General features: G+C 43.0%; 1 protein-coding gene across 6 annotated transcripts in view; it reads right to left on the bottom strand.

Annotated features, from left to right (window-relative positions):
* The window catches only part of PRR5 (proline rich 5), a 76186-nt gene that overhangs the window by 34817 nt on the left and 17843 nt on the right, over nucleotides 1-23526 (bottom strand). For 3 of the 6 annotated variants that reach the window (XM_038153950.1, XM_038153949.1, XM_038153952.1), the window contains 3 exons: nucleotides 20302-20440; nucleotides 8601-8854; nucleotides 431-511 (listed from right to left, as the gene is read on the bottom strand). In XM_038153950.1, the coding sequence (XP_038009878.1) occupies nucleotides 431-511; nucleotides 8601-8731 (212 nt within the window). In that variant the 5' untranslated portion in view covers nucleotides 8732-8854; nucleotides 20302-20440. Of the gene's footprint in view, nucleotides 1-430; nucleotides 512-8600; nucleotides 11228-20301; nucleotides 20441-23526 lie in introns of those variants that run through there. The other 3 variants (XM_038153954.1, XM_038153953.1, XM_038153951.1) reach the window with 3 other exon arrangements.

The following is a 23526-nucleotide window of genomic DNA, read 5'->3' as shown; positions in this document are numbered from 1 at the left end:
AGGCAGGACATCTTCCCTTGCCATGTCTCACTGAGTGCTTGCAGGCTTTACCTCCTCCATGGATGCAAGGGAAGCACCTGAGAGTGGCACCTCTGGAAATGGCAGCATCACTGCTGAGCAATAGGGCTGAATCACTAGAAAGGTCCAGGTTTTCCCTTCCTTAGTTTTAAACCAGCACATCAAGAGAGACTCTGAAATAACCCTACTGCTCAGGGCTGAATTCTTCCTGCAGAAGGAGGGATCAGCTGTCACCCAGAGTGAGGTGTTGACACACAGCAACAGCAGTGATTACTGAAGCAAAATGGACTGCTCTGGTCAAAACTGCCACTGGGAGGAAAACCTGAATGCTCTGCAGCAGCTGTGAGTGCAGGGGCTGGCAAGCAGTACTGAGCATCTGGCTGAGAACGCCCTGCGCAGCCCGGGCTCTTACCTGACTCCTTCATTGAGGTTGTACAGCTCATGGTCTGGGAGACCCTTGCGCTGGAATACTGCTATCACTCCATTGTGGATACTGAAAGAGGACATGAAGAGTCATTAGCGCCCAGCAAGATTTGAGAAGGTATCACCTCCACAATATCCTAGCATTTCCGTCTAGATGCTTCAGGACCTTTTAAAAGTCATAGATGACTTCTGGTACTCCACCCATCCCAGATGCCTAAAAGGAAATTACTGCCTAGAAAATAGATAACATCTTTGAAAATCAGTTTCTTTTGATTTGTTCCAGCTCAGTGACTTCAACACCTGCACATCTGAAACCAGTAATTTCAAAAACTTAGGCCAGTATTTTTAAGTACTTCAAATATATCAACTATAACTTTTAATACACTCAAAAATTAAGTATATTTGAAGCATTTGAAAGTATAGTTCTAATCTCTATGGCTCAGTACAGAAACAATTAACAGCTTCCATTGCACTGGAGTCTGTGCAAGGCATCAGCAATCAGCTTTAGAACTCTGGAAAGCAGGATAAGGACCAGATCTGCCCATCCTGTACATGCGAGGGTGTGGGGTTGCTGTGCCTTGTGAAAAAGAGCTAAAGGTGGTTGGTATCTGGTGTAATGTCTCCAGCGGATTCCTGCTGGTGGAAGAAGAACTTATGATAGAATCACAGGATGTCCTGGGTTGGAAAGGACCTAAAGATCATCCTGTCGCAACCCCTGCCATGGGCAGGGACACCTTCCATTAGAGCAGATTGCTCCAAGTCCCATCCAACCTGGCTCTGAATGCTTCCAGGGATGAGACAGGCACAGCTTCTCTGGGGACTCCATGCCAGGGCCTCACACCCTCACAGGGAGGAATTCCTTCCTCATATCCAATCTAAACCTACTCTCTCTCAGTTTAAAGACATTCCCCCTTTTCCTGTCACCACATGTCCTTGTAAAATGTCTCTCTCCTTCTTTCTTGTAGGCTCCCTTCAAGTGCTGAAGACTTGGTCAGCTCTGGCCTGACCCAGGGCCAGATCCAGCTGCACAGGGCTGCTCCCACTGCAAGGGGACATCATTGCAGGAGCTGTGCCAGGCAGCAGCAGAGACTGCCTTGGGAATGCCAGTGTTCACGTTGAACTTTCCCAGGCCCAGGCTAAGACAGCTCCTTTCAGTGCTGGCAGGGAGCAGAGGACTGGTTGGAAGGCAAACTCCACACTGTTCACTGAGAGAGATTCAAAATACAGGCACACAAGAGTAAAGAGATGCACTATCAGAAGAGCTCAGCCACCTTCAGACGCAGACAGAAATAAGAACCATTATCCTCTTCTCTCTTTTGTTCCCTTAAAGATGTTTCCAAGGCCTTACACACGACTGCTGCCACAGCAGCCCCTCTTTCCCCCCTACACCCACAGGCACAGATATACATTCACAATCTAACCCAGATTATTTTGGCTGGCTCATACAGACACACTCAATTTATGATTACTTGAAAATCGGCAGATAAATGTCTCTGGTATACAGTGAAGTGACTTGGGTATTTTACCATTATGAGTAATATGGGAAATAAGATCAATGTAGTGAATAAAACAAGCAGTATTTACACGCTCTTCTGATTCAGAAATGAACTTTGCAATGCTCCCTGCCAGACTTCTGCAGAGAAGAATGACTAAATATCTCTCCTAAAGGCAACATGCTCTCTCTCTTCCCCTCTGGCACCCCTTTCTAAATGAGAGAGAGGTCTTTTCTCTCCAACTTCACAGGTCCATTATTATTCCTCAAAGAAATAAGAGAGAGCAAGCTTTTCTAACCAGAATTAAAGGGGACAGGTTGTTAGCATTTAAATTATTGTTTGTATAGTAGAACAGCATCTACATAAAACATCCTCACAGTGAACTTTTAATCTGCCCTGATCTCCCTTGTAATGAGGGGCAATATCCTAGTCTGAAAAACAGTCTTGGCCTCATTAAGTTGACCACCCGCCTTTCCTTCCCATCACAGACAGCAGTGCTTGTATGGAGGGTGCAGGATATAGCCCCAGCCTGCAGGTTACGTGCGATGCTGCTGGTGGCCTCAGTTTGTGTAAGGATAATGAAAAGTTTGCTTATATCTTCTCAGTTACCTTAAACTGAGAAAAAAAACAAATGAAAAAAACAAACCTAGACCTTGATTAAATCAATGGGTTTCTATAACAAGTGATTGCTGTAAAAGATTTGGTCAGAATGGTTCAACCTTTTGGTGTAAAGAAAATCCGAGCTGTTGCTTACACACAGCAGTCCTGCAAGATGCTTGAGTGGGTGGATCGCTTGACCTGTGTCTGCAACCAGCTTTCACTGAGGCTTAAGGCAGTGATGTACATAATGACACTTATATTGCAATAGTTAACCTGAACTGAAAATGCCTTGTCAACTCCCTTCTCTAACTCTTTTACAACATGAACGTTAATATTGTGTGCCCTCACACACTAATATTACTGTGAACACCTCCTCTGTACTTGCTTTGTGTGTAAATGTGGGCACAGGAACCCGGTACTGCAGGAAACAAAAAAGAGTCCAATAGAGCCCAAGAAACTCCACAAAGCAGGCTCGCAGGAAAAGGGGAAATCAGGATGTGAAAAATGAAGAGACCTTTTTTGGGGGGGGTGCCTTTAGAAGGACAACAAAATGTCAGATGGCTCCAGCAATGTACCTATGTAGCTACAGATTGACAAAGAAAACTACCAACACCCAAGGCAGCACTCACAGCCACAAAAATCAACTCAGCAGCCTAAGAAACTTCCTCTCATTCAAAAGACAACTCATTTCACTTTGAATGAACCTCCAGAGGATGAGGTAGCTCCAGCTGACCAAAATGTGGGGAATGGCAGCTCCAGCACACACAGCACAGACTTTCCCTGCCATCAGCTTCACCATGAAGGGAACTGGAAGGTGTAAATTCCTGAAGCACAGAGCTGGATGCTTGCTGATGGCACCCCCAATCAGCCCAACAGGGGCAGGGTGAGGTGGATTATTCTGATTTTTACAAAGTATTAATCAATTATAGGCTACTGCCTACAGAGCTCAATACCACCAAAACATGCCTTTCTCCTGAGTTGCTATTTGTCCATCCAGACACCACTGGGGTGGGAGGCTGGCTCTCTCCAGTACCACCCATAACTGTTCTTTCACCGACATCTGGAAGCCAAGAAGGAAAAACTATCGGAATTAAAACACTTTTCTGCCAGGTCAGAATCAGTTTGGCCACAGAGATGAGGAACAACTCCAAAGCTGGGCTTGCAAGTCTTTTAAGTCCTGATCTTCCGTGTGTTTCAACCATGGCCAGGCCCTCCCAGCTCGGCATTTCCTGGCAAAGCAGCAGGACTGGCCAACGTCGATATTCCATAAACATCACAAAGATAATTTTAGTTGTCTAAAGCAGCCACTGCCTTTTTGTGCAAATAGCATAGGTGAAAATACCACCGTGATTTTTTAGGTAGTGTTTGCAAATTCTGCCCTTCCCAGAGCTCCAGGTGAAGTCCAGAAGAAAAAACAATGCTGTGTGAATAATCACACCCTCTGACTACCAGGCAGTTAAAGACAACATTTTCACTTTCAAAAGGGACTAAATTAGTTAGGGCAAATTTCCTCTGCACAGTTACATGAACAGCTAATTAACAATAATTAACCTGATATGCTTGCATCAAAACCTTGAAGACCCCCTTGCTCTACAGTAAAACGTAATTTTTCTGAATTAGCTTAATCCAATTGGGAAGAGCCCATTTTCAGCACAGCTTCAGTCCAGCTGCAACTCCACCAGCTTTCCATGAGGCCTTGACCTTTCCATGAGCCTGCAAATACTAGTTCACTTATGTTCCTGGAACTTCTACCTGAAGTAAGGCAACCTGCAAAGAGGAATAGGCTGCAATTAAGCACTTGGTCATACAAGTGAAAATAAGCTGCTCTGGAAAAACTCCCTCTTCAAAGAGCTTGGAGGCATTGGTTCACTCACCTCACCAACTATAATCACTGCTCTTACACACCAAGAAATTGAGACAGATAGGTGAGAGGACTTCCCAGAGGTGTTACTAAGAGTTAGTATCTCTACGGACTATAGGACAAAGAAGACTGGTTTCCTGCATTCAAGGAAGTATAAGTTATTCTGGGGGGCTATGGGGAGCAGAAATTCCCTACCACCACCACCTCCTTCTGTGACTGTAGTCATGGCTGGAAAATGCTCCATGGGGAGCAGTGCTGGCTGGCTAGTGGGAGTCTCCTTCACCAGCCCTGTTCTCCCTCCCACCCCACAGTGAGATTCTGTCGGCTCCCCATGGACACAGAGCATCAAACACTCCACAAAGGCCTTCAATAAAGGGTCAGAATTTCTGCCTCAGACAGGCAGAAGTATTTAAAAATATTTCTAAGTAAAAACTGAGTAACAGAAGAAAGAGAAAAATATGCTGATCTGGAATATTTTCTCCACTGGAAAAGTCTTCCTGTGATCTGAAAAAAAAATTAATCTTAAATTAGGAGATGAAATATGGTTTTCATGGCTGTAAAAGTTATTTTTCAGCAAGTTGCTGGGCTTATTACAACCCTGTAAAAAATTAGCCCAGGCCATAAAATCCTTTCAGATATGGTACGTCTCCTCAGATTTACTGCTGATCTGAAGTCACAAGCAACTCACCTGTTTTCTTCACCTTTTCTTTGCTATCTCCTACGCCTTCATGTCTCTGCAAATTTTCCGTATTTTCTCACATCAAAGAGGATTTAAGAGCCTTTGACTAGAGGCTTTCCCAGAGCACAACTCAGACAGTATCAGCTCCTGATTAGGCAGTCTGTGCTAGCTCAGTCAGAATGAAAACCCTGCCATGGATTTTATTTGGCCTGAGTGGGCCCCCTGGTGTGTGAGCTCATGATTAAAACCCCTGGCTTTCTCAGTCCAATTGGTTTAGTCAGCATTCAGCCTTCATTTTTTGCCTGAAGCAGAAATGGGGCCTGGGGGGGAGAACAAGAACTGAAGACAGTGCTACTGAAAAAATCTAAACTATTTAACCCAATGCAAATTCTGTGAGCTGTAATGAAGTAAATTGTTCTGCTATGTTGCCATTGGTTGCTAGTTAACTGCACCCTCAGTGTTTTGGTGCACAGATCTAGGGTCCATGGGAAAGCGAGCTCTGAAAAAGCCAAGACATAAAGTCTCATTTACCTAACAGCAGGCAGCAGCTTGGCACCAATTCCCTTTGATGTTACAGTGCTGAGAAGTTTCACTGCATTTTAGTTCAGATGTGAAGGGAAGTCCTCAGAGACGAAGTGACCTTCCCTGCTACCACAGGGCTACGTTCCCCCAGTAGGCTGACTTTGGCTCCTTTAGGTTGTCCTCCCCTGGTGTCTAAAGGCAGAAATAATCCTCAGGCATGAGAATTCAGCCTGAGCTGAGACTGGTGTGAAGGGGGCAGAGGGGACATCACGGGACCATGGTGGCCACACACAGAACAAGTGCAGAAGGGCAGCCAGGCATGCATCCGCCCCCGAAAACACCTGCAGTGACAGAGCGGCTGTCCTGCAAAAGACCCCACTAGCAGCACTTCAGCTTTTCAATTCCTGGCATGGCCAGGGGCAGCATCCTTGCTCTGCCTCGAAGATCTGCCCTTCAGCATGGGATCGCCTGTTTGTGCGGGGCCGAACCTGCTGCACGTTGCACTTCAACTCTCCCCACTTCAGTTCTCACAGACTTGATTCAAAGCTTCTTTGAAAAGCAGATACGCACATGCCACACCCAGGCACAGCTGCTAACATTAGGCAAGAAAACAGCAGACATTTAAATATAGAACAGCCAGCCTTGGTGAGAAGGGAGAGCTCTGCTGGTGCATCTTGACTTCCTTGATCAGCAAGCTATTATGCTTACACAGAATGAAACAACACAAGCAATCATTTCATTTGTAAGGAAAAATACTCCTGTAAACCAAAGTATGCAAAGTGTCCTATGTTGGGTTGTTTAAATTTTGAAGCAGAAAAATAAAAGAAATTCCACAGCCCAAGATTTAAAAAAAAGGCAGACCAGATTTCTGGTGAGTCAAACTTTAGATGTCCAGGAACATTAGTCTCCCCAGGAGAGATGAACACAGATTTCCTCAAGACTAGACCCTGCTATATATGTCAAGATGGGCATGCACTGGTTATAGGCAGAAGGTACAGTAGATAATTTCCTAATCTATCTAATTCAGTATCATTTAAGACCTGATCTTCCTCAGGACAAAGACCCAGTTTTACAGCCTATAGAATATCTGAGTTTCTTAACAGCAACAGATGATACAAGTCTTTCTGAGCCTGAAAGAAGAATCACCCTCACTCTTTCACTCAGAAGAAAGCCTTGCCCTGTTAAATAAGACATCAAGGGCCTTCCCTTTGCCCATGCAGTGAACCAGCCCATATCTGCAATACCTGTTGCAGCTCTGGACAGCTGTTAACGCAGGGACAAGGTGCACACCCGACCCGCAAGGCAACGCCACTCATGCTCTTGGGCGTTTCAGGGCAGCATGCCATCACAAGGACAGCCTGGCAATCCACGCACTGGCAAAAGCCAACACAGGGGTGGAAAGCACGGTTAGGTCTGAGTTCATGCAAAGCAGTGACAGGATGACTCACGGACACCTAGTCAAGGAACAGGCAATGGGACAGTTGTGCAATTGTTTGGATGAAACGTGCAGATGTCCAGCTCACTGACTGGCAAGCCAGTCTGGCAGCCACTTCTGGCCAGAGCTGTACCTGCCCTGTCAAAATTAAAAGTTACAAACTCTTGCTTGCTAACAAACTCATCTCAACTAGGAAAATCCTCTAGTTTGAATACCAGCAGCCCCAAGCTTGGAACTCTCTGCCTCCCAGCAAGCTGGGTGCCTGACCTGCTCTCCATTCACATCGGCCTCCACAGCTCCCTCCTCACATGCAAAACCTGGAAAAACTAATCCCTGCCAACAAAAGCTGTCAGCACACCATCACAAAAAGGGTCTGGGGACTCTATTCTGTCACCCTGATCCCCTCCCAGGAGTCTCTGACTCCCCATGGCTTCCCTTAGGGCTACTGGCCAAATAAACTGGCGTAACTCAAGATGGCCCAATCTATCTTTGAACTACCACCACCATCCGTCTGCACATCAGGTACAACTCAGGGTCATGCAAACAGCACAATATCTGAGAAGAAAATCAGTCTCTTTTGTGATCAGCACAGTTTCAGAGTTTAGTGCACTGTTGGCATTCAACAACTAATTCTTAATACAGACATGAAACTACAAATCGAGCGGTGAGAAGGACAGAAGATATGATATTTTATATATTTTATTTTTCTCAGAATTTTAGCAAATCTGTCTGTAGTTCACTGGTATTTTTCTTCCTACAGTTGTACTACCTTACAATTATAAAATACTACAGCTGACACTTTCCAAGCTGTGATTCAGGAAGTGACATTTCATTTTCAAAAATGACCTAAGAATTTAATTCCTAATGATTTAGAGACTTAGATTCATCTTTTAAGATTGTCACCAAAATGGACATTAGGATGCTTTCTGAATAGCTGAGCTAATTGATACATTCACAACATAATGTTTGCATAGGTTTTCTTGTAAAACAACCATGGAATTAAAATGTATAAATACAATAAAGTAAACAATCAGGGCTTATTTTCTCTGTCCAAAGTGCAGGCGCTTGCATGTGTACATACACACATGCACAGATCTATTTGTACTAACATGAGTAAACTTAGTAGACTTTGTCATAACTGTATCAACTACCAGCAACAGCCATAGATATGCAGATAAAAAGCATGTATTTTAATAGCTGCGCACATGTAAATTAAAAAAAAATAATCTAAGCCAAATAAACTTGGAATGAGAACACCTTGATAGACACAAAGATATATTTGTAGCTGGACCCTATGAAACAAGTTGTTGTCTGTCACAAAGGCTGAAGGGAAGGCAGGGACCCCTGTTTGTTATGAGCCTTCAGAGAGAGATTAGCAGCATGGGGGAAAAAGGCACTCCTGTGTTTCTCTGAGCGGGAGCTCCCGTGCGTGTACCAGCCAGCCTGTCAGCCTGCCGAGGTGGGAGCCAGGCAGCCCAGCCTGCAGCCCACGGAGCAGCCACCTGCACGTCAGTCCCACTGCAGGAGCACGGGGAGCCTGCCAGGAGCTAGCACACCGTGTGACCTTACCTGTTCCAGGTAGCGTTGGAGCAGGCCCGGCGCTGCTGGGTCCCCCGCTCATCCAAGGCTGCCTGCTCTCTCTTGCCCAGATCACTGAGGCTGGGCGAACTCATGAACTTCAACCTGCGAAGAGTCCTCATGGTCAAATGTGTGTTTGCGTGTGGCAGCTACAGATACACCATCCTGTTTACACACATACACACGCAGCTGGAGCAGCGGCAGCAGTGCGAGCAGTTCCCTCCGTTTGCTGTTCAAAAAAGAAACTTAAAAAAAAGAGAAGAGAGAACCAGTCTCTACGGAGCACACCTCTGCCAGCAAGAAAACAAACCTTTAATCAGATCAACTCTGACGTCATCAACTGTGGTTAATAATTTCTCCAGTCCTTTCAAAAAATAAGTCAAACTTCTGGCTGCTGCTGCAGCACATTGAAGGGGCCCCTTGTAACCACAGCTGCCCCAAGTGTGAAGGCTACCCTGCGCCGTGGCCCCGGGCACCATGTCCCGGGAATCTCGCTCAGCACTGCGGTGCTCCACCTGTCACAGGAACTGCTTGGCTCCTCCAGCAGACTGGGGGGGGGGGGTCTTGCAGCATTTCCCAACCTCTCCCCCCTCTTCCTGCGCTCATAGATGGAAACAAAACAGCAGGGCAACGGGCAGCAAAAAAAGAAAACCAAAACACCAAACCTAAGTAACCAGCACTGACGCACTGAGACTTTATTGCGAAGTTTCATAACTGCCTGTGCCCTGCCACGTTACGACACTGAATACTCTCGCACTCTCACTCACACATCCACATCCACACCCTCAGAGGCTGCTCTGGCTCAAAGCCTCACACAAAGGATTCGCAAGCAATATAACTGTGGAATGAAAAGTGACGGTCTGGGGTTTAGCATTTGGAGGAATTTTTGGTGGTATACAGAAGAGGCAGATGCTTTGCCTTTCTCTGCCTTTTATTGTTTTTTTTCATTTTTAAATTGTGATAACAGCTGCACAACGTGGGGCATACTAAGTTTCTACAAAAGCCCCATGTGTCTTATCTTCAAAGGAAAAATCTTTCTCTGACTGCAGCAGTGGAGCTGAAGGATCTGCTGCTACCAGACTCCACCCCATGCTTAGTTCGCTGTCACTCACTTGCAGTTCTGTTTCAAATCCAGGAGTGCCTGGCTAATCTTGTGGGATAGTTTGCAGCAGACTGAGCCAGAACACAAGAACGGCTCTTCTGTGGCTACGGCACCGATCTGCAAATAGTCTGGTAAAAGCCACAAAGGTTCCTTGCAGAGTAACCTTGCACTCACTGCAAAAGGGGCAGCAATAGAAGAGCCTAGCCTTTCCGTTTTTGGGTTTGTTTTTTTTTTCTCTCTCCTGTTTTCTACTTACTCTTTTCATCTGGGATAGCCTGTTGTCTAGATTCAGGCTATAACCAGGTTTGTTGGTGTCCAAATAACATGACAAAGCTTACATTACAGGAAAACTCAATTTCAGTTTGAGCTCTGCCCCATGTGCATCACATACTGACATGTTTTAGTAAAAAAACAATTCCTCTCACTATTCGACAGAGGTCAGATAAGATTATTTCATATAAATGTTTACTTCCAAGATTTGAACATGGTGTTACCTCCATGGGAACCAACTACAGAGCTACTCAGAGAAATAAATCTATGTTTGCCTTGCACTAGTTTCAGCCATAGTTGTTTTATCCAGCTGCTTGAATTAGCATTAATTAGTATTAATTGCCCTTCCCACACCAAAATTCTCAAGTATACAAACCAGCATCACAGTAGATGGCATATAACATTTCACTTTGGAAAGGACCTGCAGCCCCACATCTAACCTATGGACAAAGACATTACTCTCCCCAGTCTCTTCCAGATGTTTAAATCTTTCAAACAAACAACAATCTATTGTGTATATGGCAGCAAAAGGAAAACAAATACAAATAAATAAATAAATAAATAAATAAATAAATATATAAAGGGATAAGATGTCTTCTACAGCATACAAATGAGGGAGCAAACACACCTCCAGCAGAACACTGCTTTATCAAAATAGGATGAAGGGCACTCCATTTCTGCGGACAATATGGCTGGGGAGAGCAGGGGAACACAACTCAGCCTAAGCTTGTGCTAAGGGCTCAGATAAAACGTTTGTCTGCCCTGTTAAGTGAAACAACTAGTTAGATAAACAAGGGACAATATAATTCCCTCTAATTTCATTTTCCACCTCGCTCAGTAGCTTTTCTGCTTGTCACTTGCTGTGAATTTGATAGATTTTGCAAAATGTTATTATACTGGATTAGATCCTTGGATTTTTTACCTCTTTGATTCCGTCTGTATGGTGAAATACTAACCTATAGAAGTCATTCTATTTATAAGCCACCCCATCAATTGCAGTAACCAGTACTAGACTCAGAGTCAACACATGCACCAAAACCACAGGTGAGCCAGCATTTCAATCTCCTGAAAAATTTTTAACAGGGGACAGGCTTTCTCAACACTCCTTTCTCCTTTTTATGACTACACCTGACCAAATGTTGATTTATGATAGAATAAATAAATTTCAGCAAGGGCTACCTCCACCCCTAACTGCAGAGTAATACTTCATATTTATACCATGCTGTGAGTCCACTGACATGCTTGACTTCATGTCATTCATTAACTTGACCTAAGCAGCTCTTGGGTATGAATGGAGAAGATCAAATCTGAACTTCAGCATTACAAGTGAAGAGAGAGGTGGTGTGACTCGCCCAGACCACCCCATGAGCAGGTGGCAGAGAAATCAGGAGATCCTGGACCTCTGTTTCCCAATCCAGCAGAGGAACGAGTGGATCCTGCAGGGAATAGGTAGCTGGGGATTTCTGGGGCCCGGGCGGCCAGAGGGCAGTGCAGGAGACAGAACAGCTGGGAAAGGGCTTGTGCTGAGCTGTGCTTCTGCAGCCCCCGGGCAAGAACTCTCCATACAGCGCTGCATCCAGAGTGGCTCCGCAGCACAGACCGCTCGCCACTGGCCATGGAGAGGGACGGGAGCACTGCCGGACTTCTGAGAGGGAGGGGAGGACTAAGGATTGGGAGGAGACCTCCCAAAGGCTCAATAAGGAGCACTACAAGCTTCTTTAATAGAACAACTGCACTCAGCACAGTCACAGAGCTGAGACTGTGAAGTACTGGTAGGTTAACTCATTGAAACCCAGCATGCCGTACACGGTACTAATACCGCTATTTAGCTCACACAAAACCTGCAGCTCAAAGGTTAAGTAGTTTAACCAGAGCCACACAACTGCCTCAGTGAGGAAGGCACTGCCAGCCCTAGCTCCTTCTCTTCCCCTCCAACATTTCTCCTTGTAAAAACAGCCCAGTCTCTACTAGAAAGAATTCTTTGATCTGTGGGGCCCACATCCTGCGAGTGACTGCACAGCAAGTCCCAGAGCCACCAGAGTGCCAGAGTCATAGGAGAATTTCTGCTTACATGGACTTACTTCTATCTCAAGGCCTGAAACAATATATAGGTAGATAAATACCTGGAAGTTGAAGAGGATTTATGCTTTTACTAGAAAACTATGTTAACATACACATAGAGGACCTTGTATTAAACATTGCTTTTAAAATCACAAGGGTTACTCCACAGTTACCTCCTGATATGTCATTTATGTCTGCAATATTCCTACTGGGACCTGTGGTTTAAAGACTGTATTGCTGTGCCTAGAAAACATTAGGAAAAAAAAAATCTGGGCAGTCATCCCCAAGCATACACTTGATTTCAAAAGAATGAGATCTGCTGGAAAAAAAAAAAATAAGGAAAAAGAAAGAACCATGCATTTTATTTACTAATGGTAATTTTTACAGTTTAATTGTACTGTCTACCTACAAGTATCTTTTTGATCTTGAGGAGAGGGAAAAAGAAGCAAAAAAGTAATGTTCACAATGGGAAACATTAAGAAATTCACAATATATGAAATCCATAATAAAGGTGTGACTGCTATGGGTCAGCATGTTTTAGACTACACCACTCTGCTACTGCAACGACAGGTGAGCACTGCAGTGGTATCGGCACCAGTGGGAAGATATAAACAGTAAGAGAGTTTGCCATCTCAGCTTTATTCACCCTTCAGAGCTCTGCCATGAAACAAAAAACTCGATAAATAAAAATTTTAATTGGAAAAGAAAAAAGCAGCCCACTACTTCACTTCATCTTCCTATCTCTTTTGGAGAAGAGAGCAGAACTTCCTAAAGTGATGCTGAGTGTTGTACACTTTGCAACCAAAGAAGAGAATGGTAAAGTGTCTCTGTGGCAGAAAAGAGTTAAAAATCTCCCTAGAAAAATGCATTTCAGTTTTTCATAAATGACACCACAAAACTTAGGGCATGCCTTGACACATGCCAAAGCTCAGGAATTAGTCTTCTGACAGAGCAGCACAGCCTTCTTAAAGGCACAGCACATCCTGCCACACCAGCAGACAAGGGGTGAGGCAGAAAGGAAGGAGATGCAATCATCAGGAAAAAATAAAAAGAGCCAGGAGGAAATGAAGTTGTAGACCTTATGACTCATCAATTCTTTTGCTACAGTATCTTCACAAAGCTCCTTTATCATCAGAAAACAAAGAATAAAGAGAGTAAAGAAAGTATGAAACAAAACAGGGACTATTTACACCCTTCCTCCTCCATCCCACCGTCTCTCTGCAACCTGTGGAGATAAAGGCATTCTTAAGGATGCCTTTTTGTTTATTGAGGTTCGTCCTAGGACACCCTTGGTTTTGCTAATGCTTTATCTTATTTTTGCCCTCACCACAGCCAAGTACTAATTTGTAAGAGAGGACTTGGCCTTACTTGGACATCTTCCTAACCTTTGGAACACCTCCTGTACTTCTGCCTCCTGTGACCAACCCTGCCTAAATGACTACAGCTGCCTCCCTTTGGACAGAGTTGGGCTTTCTGCCCCTTCACCTCCACGTGGGATTCACACATGGCATCTGTCTTTTAGGTTGTGACAAAGAAATGCTCATGACAGTATCTCCTTCCTAAGCAATCACAAGGTGACACCCAAGAAGAGCCCTTTGTCTAGGGCTAGAAAGGGATGCTCAGCCCCTGTTGCTACTTCTGCAGTTAACAGTCCACCCTGGAAAGCTTCAGACCTGACCTTCAGGCAACCCACGGCTGCTGCAGCTCCACTGCCTGCCTCAGAGATGCACTGGCTTCCACCAAACATGGCCATTCATGCCATGGCAACCTGCACACAATCAGGGCCCATTTCCTGGACCTTCCCTTCTGGAAGTTTTTCAGTGTGAGGCAGAGCAGCCTGAGTGTGCCTAGGAAATTTTCTCAGCAGATAGGCCTGCATCTGAGCAAAGAGCTACCCACACTGCAGCAACCATCCAATTCTAGTTTCTTTTCACAGTCTGCTGGTGGATGACATTTATTACCTGTACTCTGAGCTCCTCAGCCTCCCCACCTTGCTTCCTTCCTGCTTCTCCTTCACCCTTTGCTTTTGTACTCCTTCTTTGGTTTTTGTCTCTATTGGCTAGCTAATTCTTCTTCAGGCAGTTTTTGAACATAAAGGGAAAGGAAAATAGATGGTACTAACACAAATTTGCAAACCATTCTTCAGCTGGCTCTCAGGGAATCAGGGATTCAGTTCACCTGTTTGGACTGTGAGCTGTTCTTTACCCTTTTCACTTTGGGGATTCAGTCTGTTCTTCAGCCAGCAAAACAGGGTCCTAAACTTAGATATAGACCCCAGTCCCCATAATCTAACACAGGTTGTGAATTGAGCGATACCTGCTGAAAGCAGCCATGAAATCCCACCCCCTTTGTCAGCAGTTTTTGGTTTTACAGAGCATAGCAATACAAGTGGTTCTCGAAATACACTAGACAGATAAATCTTTTTTGTCTTGTTCTTCAGAATAAAGGCACTAGGAGAGAATGAGGACAGGAATAGGTCTTTTACACCCCCATCGAAAATATCAAGCTTTCATGATAAATCAATTCTCCTGGCTTGTAGTATTGCTCCTAGTTATCTCTGTAAAGGTTCTGGTAATTAAAGACAGTGCAGTGGTCCAAAAAAATGCAGTGGTTCTGCTGGAGGAAGTGAGGGCCAAAGCGCTGGATTATATGACCTTCCATTCACATGCCCCATGGAAAGGAGATGGGGTTCTGAGTGCCAAATGTACCTACTTCAGGTATTACTGTTGCCCACTCAGTGCATTAACAACCCATGAACCCAGTAACTAGTGTATACGCCAACACAAGCTCACAACTTTGCACTCAAATGGGAGTCAAATCTTAAATTTTGATTTAGAAAGCAAGGTCTCAAGAGTTCTGATCAGTAAGTAAATCAAACATTTAAAATACTTTGTGCTCTTACTACAAGATCATGAGACATTAAATCTTACAAAGTAAGAAAATTAATCTTACAAAGTAATTGAGCTCATAATACACAAGATTTTTTGCCTTCCTGAGCTCTATGTCAATTCTTTCCTAAAATGCCATCTTGCATCATTTTAATTGGCTCCCAGAAAACCACGACCTTAATGCAGCAGCTACAGTATCCCAGTGCTGTCTTCTACAGTTATACATGGTACCCTGCTTTCCAAATCTGTGAACCCTGAGAGATCAGAAGCATATGCTGCACAGTGCTATTTTTCTTATATCCAAGTATTTCTGATTCAAGGTCTTCCAAGAAGGCTCTGATTGCCTTGGAAGGTGACCAAGATAAAGAACCCACTGCAGCAACTCACTGAGTTTCTAATGAACTGCACTGGTGGGCAGCTGTTAGTTACAAGTAATATCCTGTCTTTCTCTCAAAGCCATGACATCACTTGCGCAATGTTGTCTCTGAGCATGGCTAGAAACATGAACTGTGCCTTGAGATGACTGTCCCCTCCTGTGCCCAAGGCAGGGAGGTTACTTCAGACCCGAGCAATGCACGAGCCAGCTCTGCGAACTTGGGCAATCTTTGACTCTGGTGGTGTTACACTGCTGTTATTTGCATGGTACTGTATAGCTCTTTGGAGCAAATCCTGTAGTCCTGCAAGAATCAACAAAAGCCTAGTGTTCAATACAAATGTATTATTTCAGAAAATTCATCATTCTCCCTTTGCCTCACAACAATATCTTTCTGAATGGAAAAATTGCCAGAGAGATTTAAAAGACGATCCAAAATTGCAACATCTATCTGTGCACTTGGACTCTGTAGTACTCAGTGCGATGGAACTTCTATAGGAACTTAAAAATGGGGACTTTTTGCTATCCTTCACACTTCCTCATACTGAGACAGTCCCTTCAGAGTGAGATATTGGGCAGTGGAAACAGCCAGAGTATAAAAAGGCCTTAATTGCACAAATTATTTTACACTTGTACCTTTCAATCTTCATTTCACCAGGTCAGCAATTCCAGTACTATGACTTCTCCCAGTATGTATCACTTTCTGAGTGTTTTCTCAGGATGCTCTGGGAAATAATTTATCACAAAGGGCAGAGTGATGGAATTTTTTAGACTCCACAGCAAGATTTGGAAGAACTCTTCACTGTCACTGCAGCTCATTAGCCAGTCTCAGTCTTCAATTGGACACAACATGATATCAACATCTGAGTTATCATGTAGGTGGAATGTAATCCTCAAAATTTAACTTTTGGAAGATTGTTCAGACCTCAGTGACGGGACCTGTCCTCATGGAGAAAATGGAAGAGGAATGAAAGGTACTACTTTTACCTTTCTTTACTTACTGCAAAATTCAATGTAATAAAAGTAAGACAAGCTGTTATATGGTAGAATTATTTCATGTAGTATTAATGGGCAGATTTATAGATAGAATATTTTGCTTGTACCTATACTTTACTACTGCCTGTATTTGTGAGATGGCAAATAAGTAAAAGGATGAAAACTGGAAACAGCATTTGAATTACTTTTTTCCTTTTGATTAAATTCTCCATAAGAGCTACGAAGAGAGACAAGACTCTCATGACCACAGCAACAGCAGCATAGTGGCCTGGGAGGTCAGAACTGGCAGGTGCATTTAAGACACTCTTGAGATAAAGTTCTGTTGTTCCAGTTCAGTCTTCTACTTTTTAAAGCTCATTCAGCTCTAGCTACTAGAAAATTCTAGTACAGGAAAATTCAGATCTCATTGTGTAACTGCTGGAGAAAACTGGGCACATTCAGGGTGTAATGCATCCTTTAAAGAATATTTCAACCTGGTCAGGAAAGTCATGATGGGTTATGTGCCTGTTCTCTCCGCTGGCTATGAAGATACTATAATGTGAGTATTTCAGATATGGATGTGGTACTCCAAGCTGTAAACACCTAAAATTAGATGACATGAATGTAATCTCCAGGATTTTTTTGCCTGATTGATCATAATACAAGTGCAAATAATCTGGAACCCAATTAACAAATGCTTAATTTTCTAAATTACATGCTCTGACCCTGGATGAGGAAATCTTCAAGAACTATCACTGATACAAGCTCAGCTGGTATTTCAAGTTGGGAGATATTTTTTTTAAATTAGTATTTCTAGGAGAGAAATTTAAATTAAATTAGTATTTCTAGGAGAATCTGCAGCTGACCAAAGGCATTGAGAGATTGAGAGGAAAAGGACAAAGGCCTTCATGAAACAGCCTGAACAGAAAGACTGGCTCAGAACATCTGCTGGCTAGGAAATCGAAAGAAATTTTAGAGAGACTTCAGCTTACAGTTACACCCTCCAGCAGTGAACAATAATTGAACAATAAATGAAAATACTGCCGGATTCTCTTTGCATTTGGAGGAGGCGAAAAAGAGAACAAACAAAGACTTAAAATTTTGCTAGGATTTTCCAATAATACTAATTACTGTAAAAATGAGTACTCCTCTGCTGTGACACAGTAAACCCTTCTAACCTCCTTTATTATCTCAACACTCTCCTACTGACTTCTGTCTCCTCATGAGGACAGCAAATGTGCCACTTTGCCATTTCTGATTGGCCCTGACATGCCAAGGCTTCTGCATGTGCTGGACTTGAAATCTGTGACATTTCCATGAAAAAACACAGGACACACCCGGAAAGTAATGTACAAACCTATGCACATATACTGCCTATGTACAAACACTTACAAAGGCTGTGGCCTGCAGATATAAACTAATGGGGGCCTGAAACCTTCAATACCTATTTTCTATGGCCCCTGTTACAGTACAGCCATACTCCTAAGATCTTTAGATTACAGCATACCACAATGAAGAGCAAGTAATACTTATGACTATAAAAATATGTTGGAATATAAAATTTGAATACAATAAAACTGTAAACATCACCTAAAGTTTACTATATTGTCAGCCAAGTAATGCATTTTTGCAAAGAAAAAAACCCAAGTGGTTATAAAATACTGGGTGTGCAGTGGGAAGGCAGTGATTTTTCGTAAGATGTTGATACTTCCAGTGAGCAAACACTCTGTCAGGGTGCTGGTAAACTGCTGAAGGTATAATGTTTAATAATGTCTCCTCACATGGTGGGAACTCTGACTGTCCATCACAGTAAGGTTACAGATTACATGGCAATCTAGAAATAGTTTATAATAGGATAGTTTGCAAATGCTGCACTAAGAACAGAGGGCTTACACGTGCCTCTGTTTATTCTGAGTTATTTAGAATACCAAGAATAAAAAGTTTAACAATGAACAAACCAAAGACCAGTTGTACACAGTGAATGTTTAAAACATTCCAGTGAAGCATGAAAGCAGCTTTTAGTTCTGCTGGCAGTGGCTGAATCTTCCTAGGAGTATTTGGAGCTGCAGCTGACAGAACACATGTTTGGTAGCAGATTAGTTGTCAGACTGCTAATTTAGCTAAGAGCAGATGTGGGTATTTGTTTTAGGGAGGACTGTAAAGTTCAGAAACAGAAATTTTCTGGGTATGCTTGAAATAACACAGGCAGAGATAGCAGGGATTTCCTGCCTGAGTAATTCTTCCCTCACCTTTTCCAGATGAATCACTTATGAAGAGAAAAGCAATGCCCATGCTCCTCATGACTTGGGACTGTCAAGTTCCCATTGTACAATATCCCCTCTCTGCTACTGACATCCCTAACTCACATGTCAGGGAATCCAGAATGGCAGTACCTAAACAACACACTCGAAATCCTAAGAGAGAAGAAGTGCAGCACAAGTAAAAATGAGTGGGCTCATTTTCCCCTCAGTTTGAAACATCTGTGCCCAATTTAAAGAACAAGATAAATTCAGCTGTAGGTTTCAGCCTTGCACACATCCCTGGAAGTGTTCAAGGCCAAGCTGGACATGGCTTGGAGCAACCTGCTCCAGTGGAAGGTGTTCCTGCCCATGGCTGGGGGATTGGAACAAGATGATCCTCAAGGCCCCTTCCAACCCAACACTGTGATTATGATTAGAGCCATGCAAGGCTCTGGCAAATTGCAGTTTATAGGGGACCATTTACTCCTGCAGCCTGGGATGAGACCAAGTAACACTGTAGGAAAATGCAGCTACCACTGCAATAAAGTAGCACAAAACAGTATTCCCACCATTCCCACGCCATACAGATTGGGAAGAAAGCAAGCATCACTACCAAGAAAATAGAAATTAAAGTTTTCAAGAGCCAACCCTTTAGAAAAGACCTCATTGCTTAAAAAACAAAGGAAAAAAAGCCGAAGCCATGGCAGAGGTTAGATTCTGCAGTTTAGCGATAAATAAATCGCTATATGCTCAGAAAGAAAATCCTTTTGCAGGAGGAAACTGACAACTATTTTCTGGGAAAATTTCTAAGTTATTTCGAAAAAAACAAGACTTCCTACATGTGATGATAATGTTAAAAGGAAAACAGAACAACATCAAAGACAGAGTAAGCACATTTACTTTCTTTTCACATAAATGCACTTGCACACGACCACACACACTTCTCCTTCGACAACTAGCATTTAACAAAAGTGATTTCAAGAAATCATTAAAAATCTTTTTCTTCCTAAAAACCTTGAATCTCAAACACAAATCCAATTCTAACAATGAATATTAAGGGTCTGGCCAGGACCCCCTGCAGGAAAGCTGCAGCTGTGTAAGACATTCCTACATCTCAGCTGTTCCATGTCCCTTCTTGCCATGCCTATATATATATATATATATATATATATATATATATATATACACACACATATATATATATATATATATATATATATATACACACATATATATGTATATATATTGTATGGGTCATATGAGAATCCCTTGTTGCTTTAATGCACAGGCAGCCAGGGCAGCTAAATCTATTTCTGCAACACTGACTGTGATCTTGGTGAACAGTAGCTGAATGCTCTTGTTCAGCTGGAGGGCACTGTGGAGGGTGACACCCCAGCCTTTCCATCACCCACTCCGGCTCTCCTCTTCTGGGCTATTTTCCTTAAGGACACAAAGTTATTTAGAGGCTCCTCTCAGGCAGCAACAATTCAAGCAATTTTCTATATTGCTTGCTCACAATCCTGATTCAGCTCTCAACAGATTCCCAACTGAAAGTTCATGCATTGCATTTTTTGAGTTGCATTAAAGCTAGATGGATGCAGACTGACATGCACTGATGCTAAAGACTCCAAAGCACTGCACTATTATTCAGGTATTTTCCTGTGGCAGAACTTTTGGAGGAGAGATGTTAACCCTATGGAGTCCAAAGAAATGAACTCTCCAGGTGTCTGAATTTGGAAACATTTTCCAGTTGGAATTAGTATTGCAAAAAATAAATGCTTACCTGCTAAAGGAAGAAGAAAACAGGACTGAATTGTAAACAGGGAAGACTCTGCAGCAGGTTTCCGAGAGTCAACATGAAAATTCTTGACAGGCAATACAAACTGGTTGAAAAAAGTCAGGCCCGTGCAAAAAAGTCACCTCTGCAACAAAAGATGAACAAAAGATCAGTATTGCAAATATTGCTATTCTGCAGTATGTTTCAAGAGTGCACTAATTAACCCATAATGACACACATAGAAGTAAAATAAGCACAATAATCAGTGCTGTTCCACCTCATTGCTGACTCAAGTATTTCTTCTTGCACTTTTCCCTTTTCTGTTTTATTTTCTTCATGGGGAGCAATTCATTGGCACCATCATTAAAAGCTACACTTACCTCTAAAGAAGGCACAAGAGCTTCCATGGGCACAGACAGTGCAAGCAGTTTTGTGTCCCAACATTAAGGAGGTGACAGAAGAAGGTTTGAAATATGCTGCATGACCTACTGAGATTAACTTTGGAGAGCAGATGTCCTGGAAGGCCCAAGAAAGCCTTAAATGAATAATTTAGAAATACTGGGAATTCTTTCTTTAGGACTTCAAATGATGGGTACAACATCACTGCCTGCCCTGGGCTGGTCTTGAAGTGCCCCTCTGCAGTGACTATTAACACAGTTAACAACCCCAGAATGGATAAATAGGTGAAGCACAGGATTAAGAATTATGTGACTTCTAACCACAACATAAACACCTTCATAATTAGAAGATTATTTTTTCAAATAACTGGCCAATAAATATAGAAAACTATTAGGAAAATAATATACGTGTGTGTGTGTGTATATATACATACATACATATATATATACATGCACATACATACATATACCATACACACAGATACAAAGTGGTATTCACATGCATCCACGTTCTGAGTACAGTTCTTCATGCCTTGCACTTTGCACAGTTTTTAGTACCAACTCTAACACACTGCTAAATTTAACTAAAACTATATCTATGTCCTTTTTGGCTTAGTTCATCCTGTGTATAAATCACTCTTGCTTTTGTTTGGTGACATTTCATACTCACTTTGCAAGGATGTGACTGCATGTGTTTAAAAATATGTATTTTTAAGTTAATCTTTGCTACACTTGAGAGAACAAAACAATCCCCTTATATTCCCCCTTTGTCCACTCCACGGGTACCAGCTTCACTCTGTTACCACTTATTTTAGGCAAACTTGGAGGTGTTAGCTTAAGTCAGAGCATTGGGCAAAGTCAGTGCATTTTGCCTGCAATGCATTCAGGAGCACAAACACAGCAGCTCAGCAGAGAGCTGCAGAACTGGAGAAATCACTCTCAGCTTGGAAGCTGCAGAGCCTTGAACTGGTGTCCTGAGCACCTGGGCCAAGGTCGGGAAAGCAACCTGTCAGCAGCACATGGGAGACAACACATCAACAAAACCCACATGAGGACGTGCTGCAAAAACACAAGGTACAAACATCGTCACCCAGAGCAACAACAATTCCTGTGGACACAGCTGGACACTGCATGAGTGCATGAAAAGCTGCTCTAATGGTATGAGAAATCCCACTGATGTGCTGAGGCCCGAGCTGCAGCCTCAGCCAGAGCTGACTGACAAGATGGACCCTGGGCAATATGTGGCTGACACCACCAGTATTATTTAGCTAAAAATACATGACTGAGATGCCAAAGCTATCCGTTTAACACCAAACCACTGCTTTGGAAACTTTCACATAACCTTGTGCAGTTATCTGCAAGAAACGTAGCATTTCGAGAACCTTTCCCAACTGACATGAACACAGACTTGGTTGTAGGGTATTTTATGGGAAACCCTCCCAGCCAAGGCGGGGCCCTGGCCAAGCCCTGGTCCCTGCTGGTTGGGAAGTGTGCCATCAGACCCAGGAGTTTCTGTGATAAAATATTTATCACAGACCACTTGGACTTGCTGATTGGGCCTATGAACGCTGGACCCACTTTTGGGGTGACTTTGGAGGCCTCACCTCTGGGTGGAAGCACTGTGTAGGAATTTCCCAATTGCCAGGAAGGGTTCTGCAGGTCCTCCCCAGGGACCGTGGGCTCTGCGTGATGGTGGAGTGTTTAGGCAATTGGTGATGTATCTGTCTCTCTCAATCGCTACCCTTTCTCTTGTGCAGTAATGATTAGGTGCATTACACCTTTCTTACTTTTGCTTGCTGCTAAAGCCAAGCATGTAGTTTTATTAGACGTATCATTTTACTTTTGTGTTGCCTTAAAATTCACAGTAAAATAAGACCATTCTTTCCATTGGTGTCTGTGTCCTTTAAATCGCCCCCATCAATTGGCAGAACACCTCTTGACTTCAGACAGATATTATCAACAGAGAGCACAATAATAGCTAATCTGTTCTCAAAAAATGAAGTGCTTATGGGTATGAAAATAGTGTTTTGCTTGCATAACCTGCTTAGACATTTCCATGTTAGCAGATGAAAAAAAAATCCTCCATTTTGCCTATAATCAGTGATAAATTGATCAGCCAGGATAATAAACCTACATCATAGTGCTACTCTTTAGGATTTAAGGGGGTCATTTCAGAATAAAATTCCACTGCCTTTTTTACTTAAACTAACTTTGATGATTAAAGCTCAGCTATTCCATCAATGCAAGCATGAAGTATAATTTTTTTTTAACTTGTTGAAATACACTTATCTTGCCTTTATTTAGCATTCAGTATATCTAAAATACTTATAGGTTCAGGAGAAAAAGAATTCCTAGAAAAACTCAACTCATGATGCTGTTGCATAGAAGTTCTGGGAGACTGTAATTAAGTATTCCTTTCTCCAGCTGAGCAATTCTCCAGCTGGTGCATTCTTTGGCAGATAAAGCAAATGAAGATTTCATTTGTCATCAAGTATTGATAGCATCCCTTAAACCAAGCATTTCCCAGAAGCAGAATTTCAGAATTGCATGACAGTTTTCTCAGGCACACACTGCTGGCCTACCCCTCCACTTCAGGGATAGCAGCAACGCAAGGCTCTCAGAAGAATCCCTGTTAATGACCCAAAATTACCTTCAGGCTGTAGCATTAGAGACCTCCTGACCAGAAAGGAAAAAACACGACTCCAGAGGTTTTTGGACCCTAAAGCTGCCACAAAATCCAGACTCAACCCAAACTGCTCTGAGCCCCAGGGCAGTACAATAAATTCTACATGTGAGGCAGAGGAGGAAAAGGTATAGTGTGGCTAGTGATGCT

Source organism: Motacilla alba, chromosome 1A, assembly GCF_015832195.1.
Source record: "Motacilla alba alba isolate MOTALB_02 chromosome 1A, Motacilla_alba_V1.0_pri, whole genome shotgun sequence".
Lineage (NCBI taxonomy): Eukaryota > Metazoa > Chordata > Aves > Passeriformes > Motacillidae > Motacilla > Motacilla alba.
The sequence above is the reverse complement of the archived record's forward strand: the minus strand, read 5'-3'. Positions and strand labels throughout refer to the sequence as shown.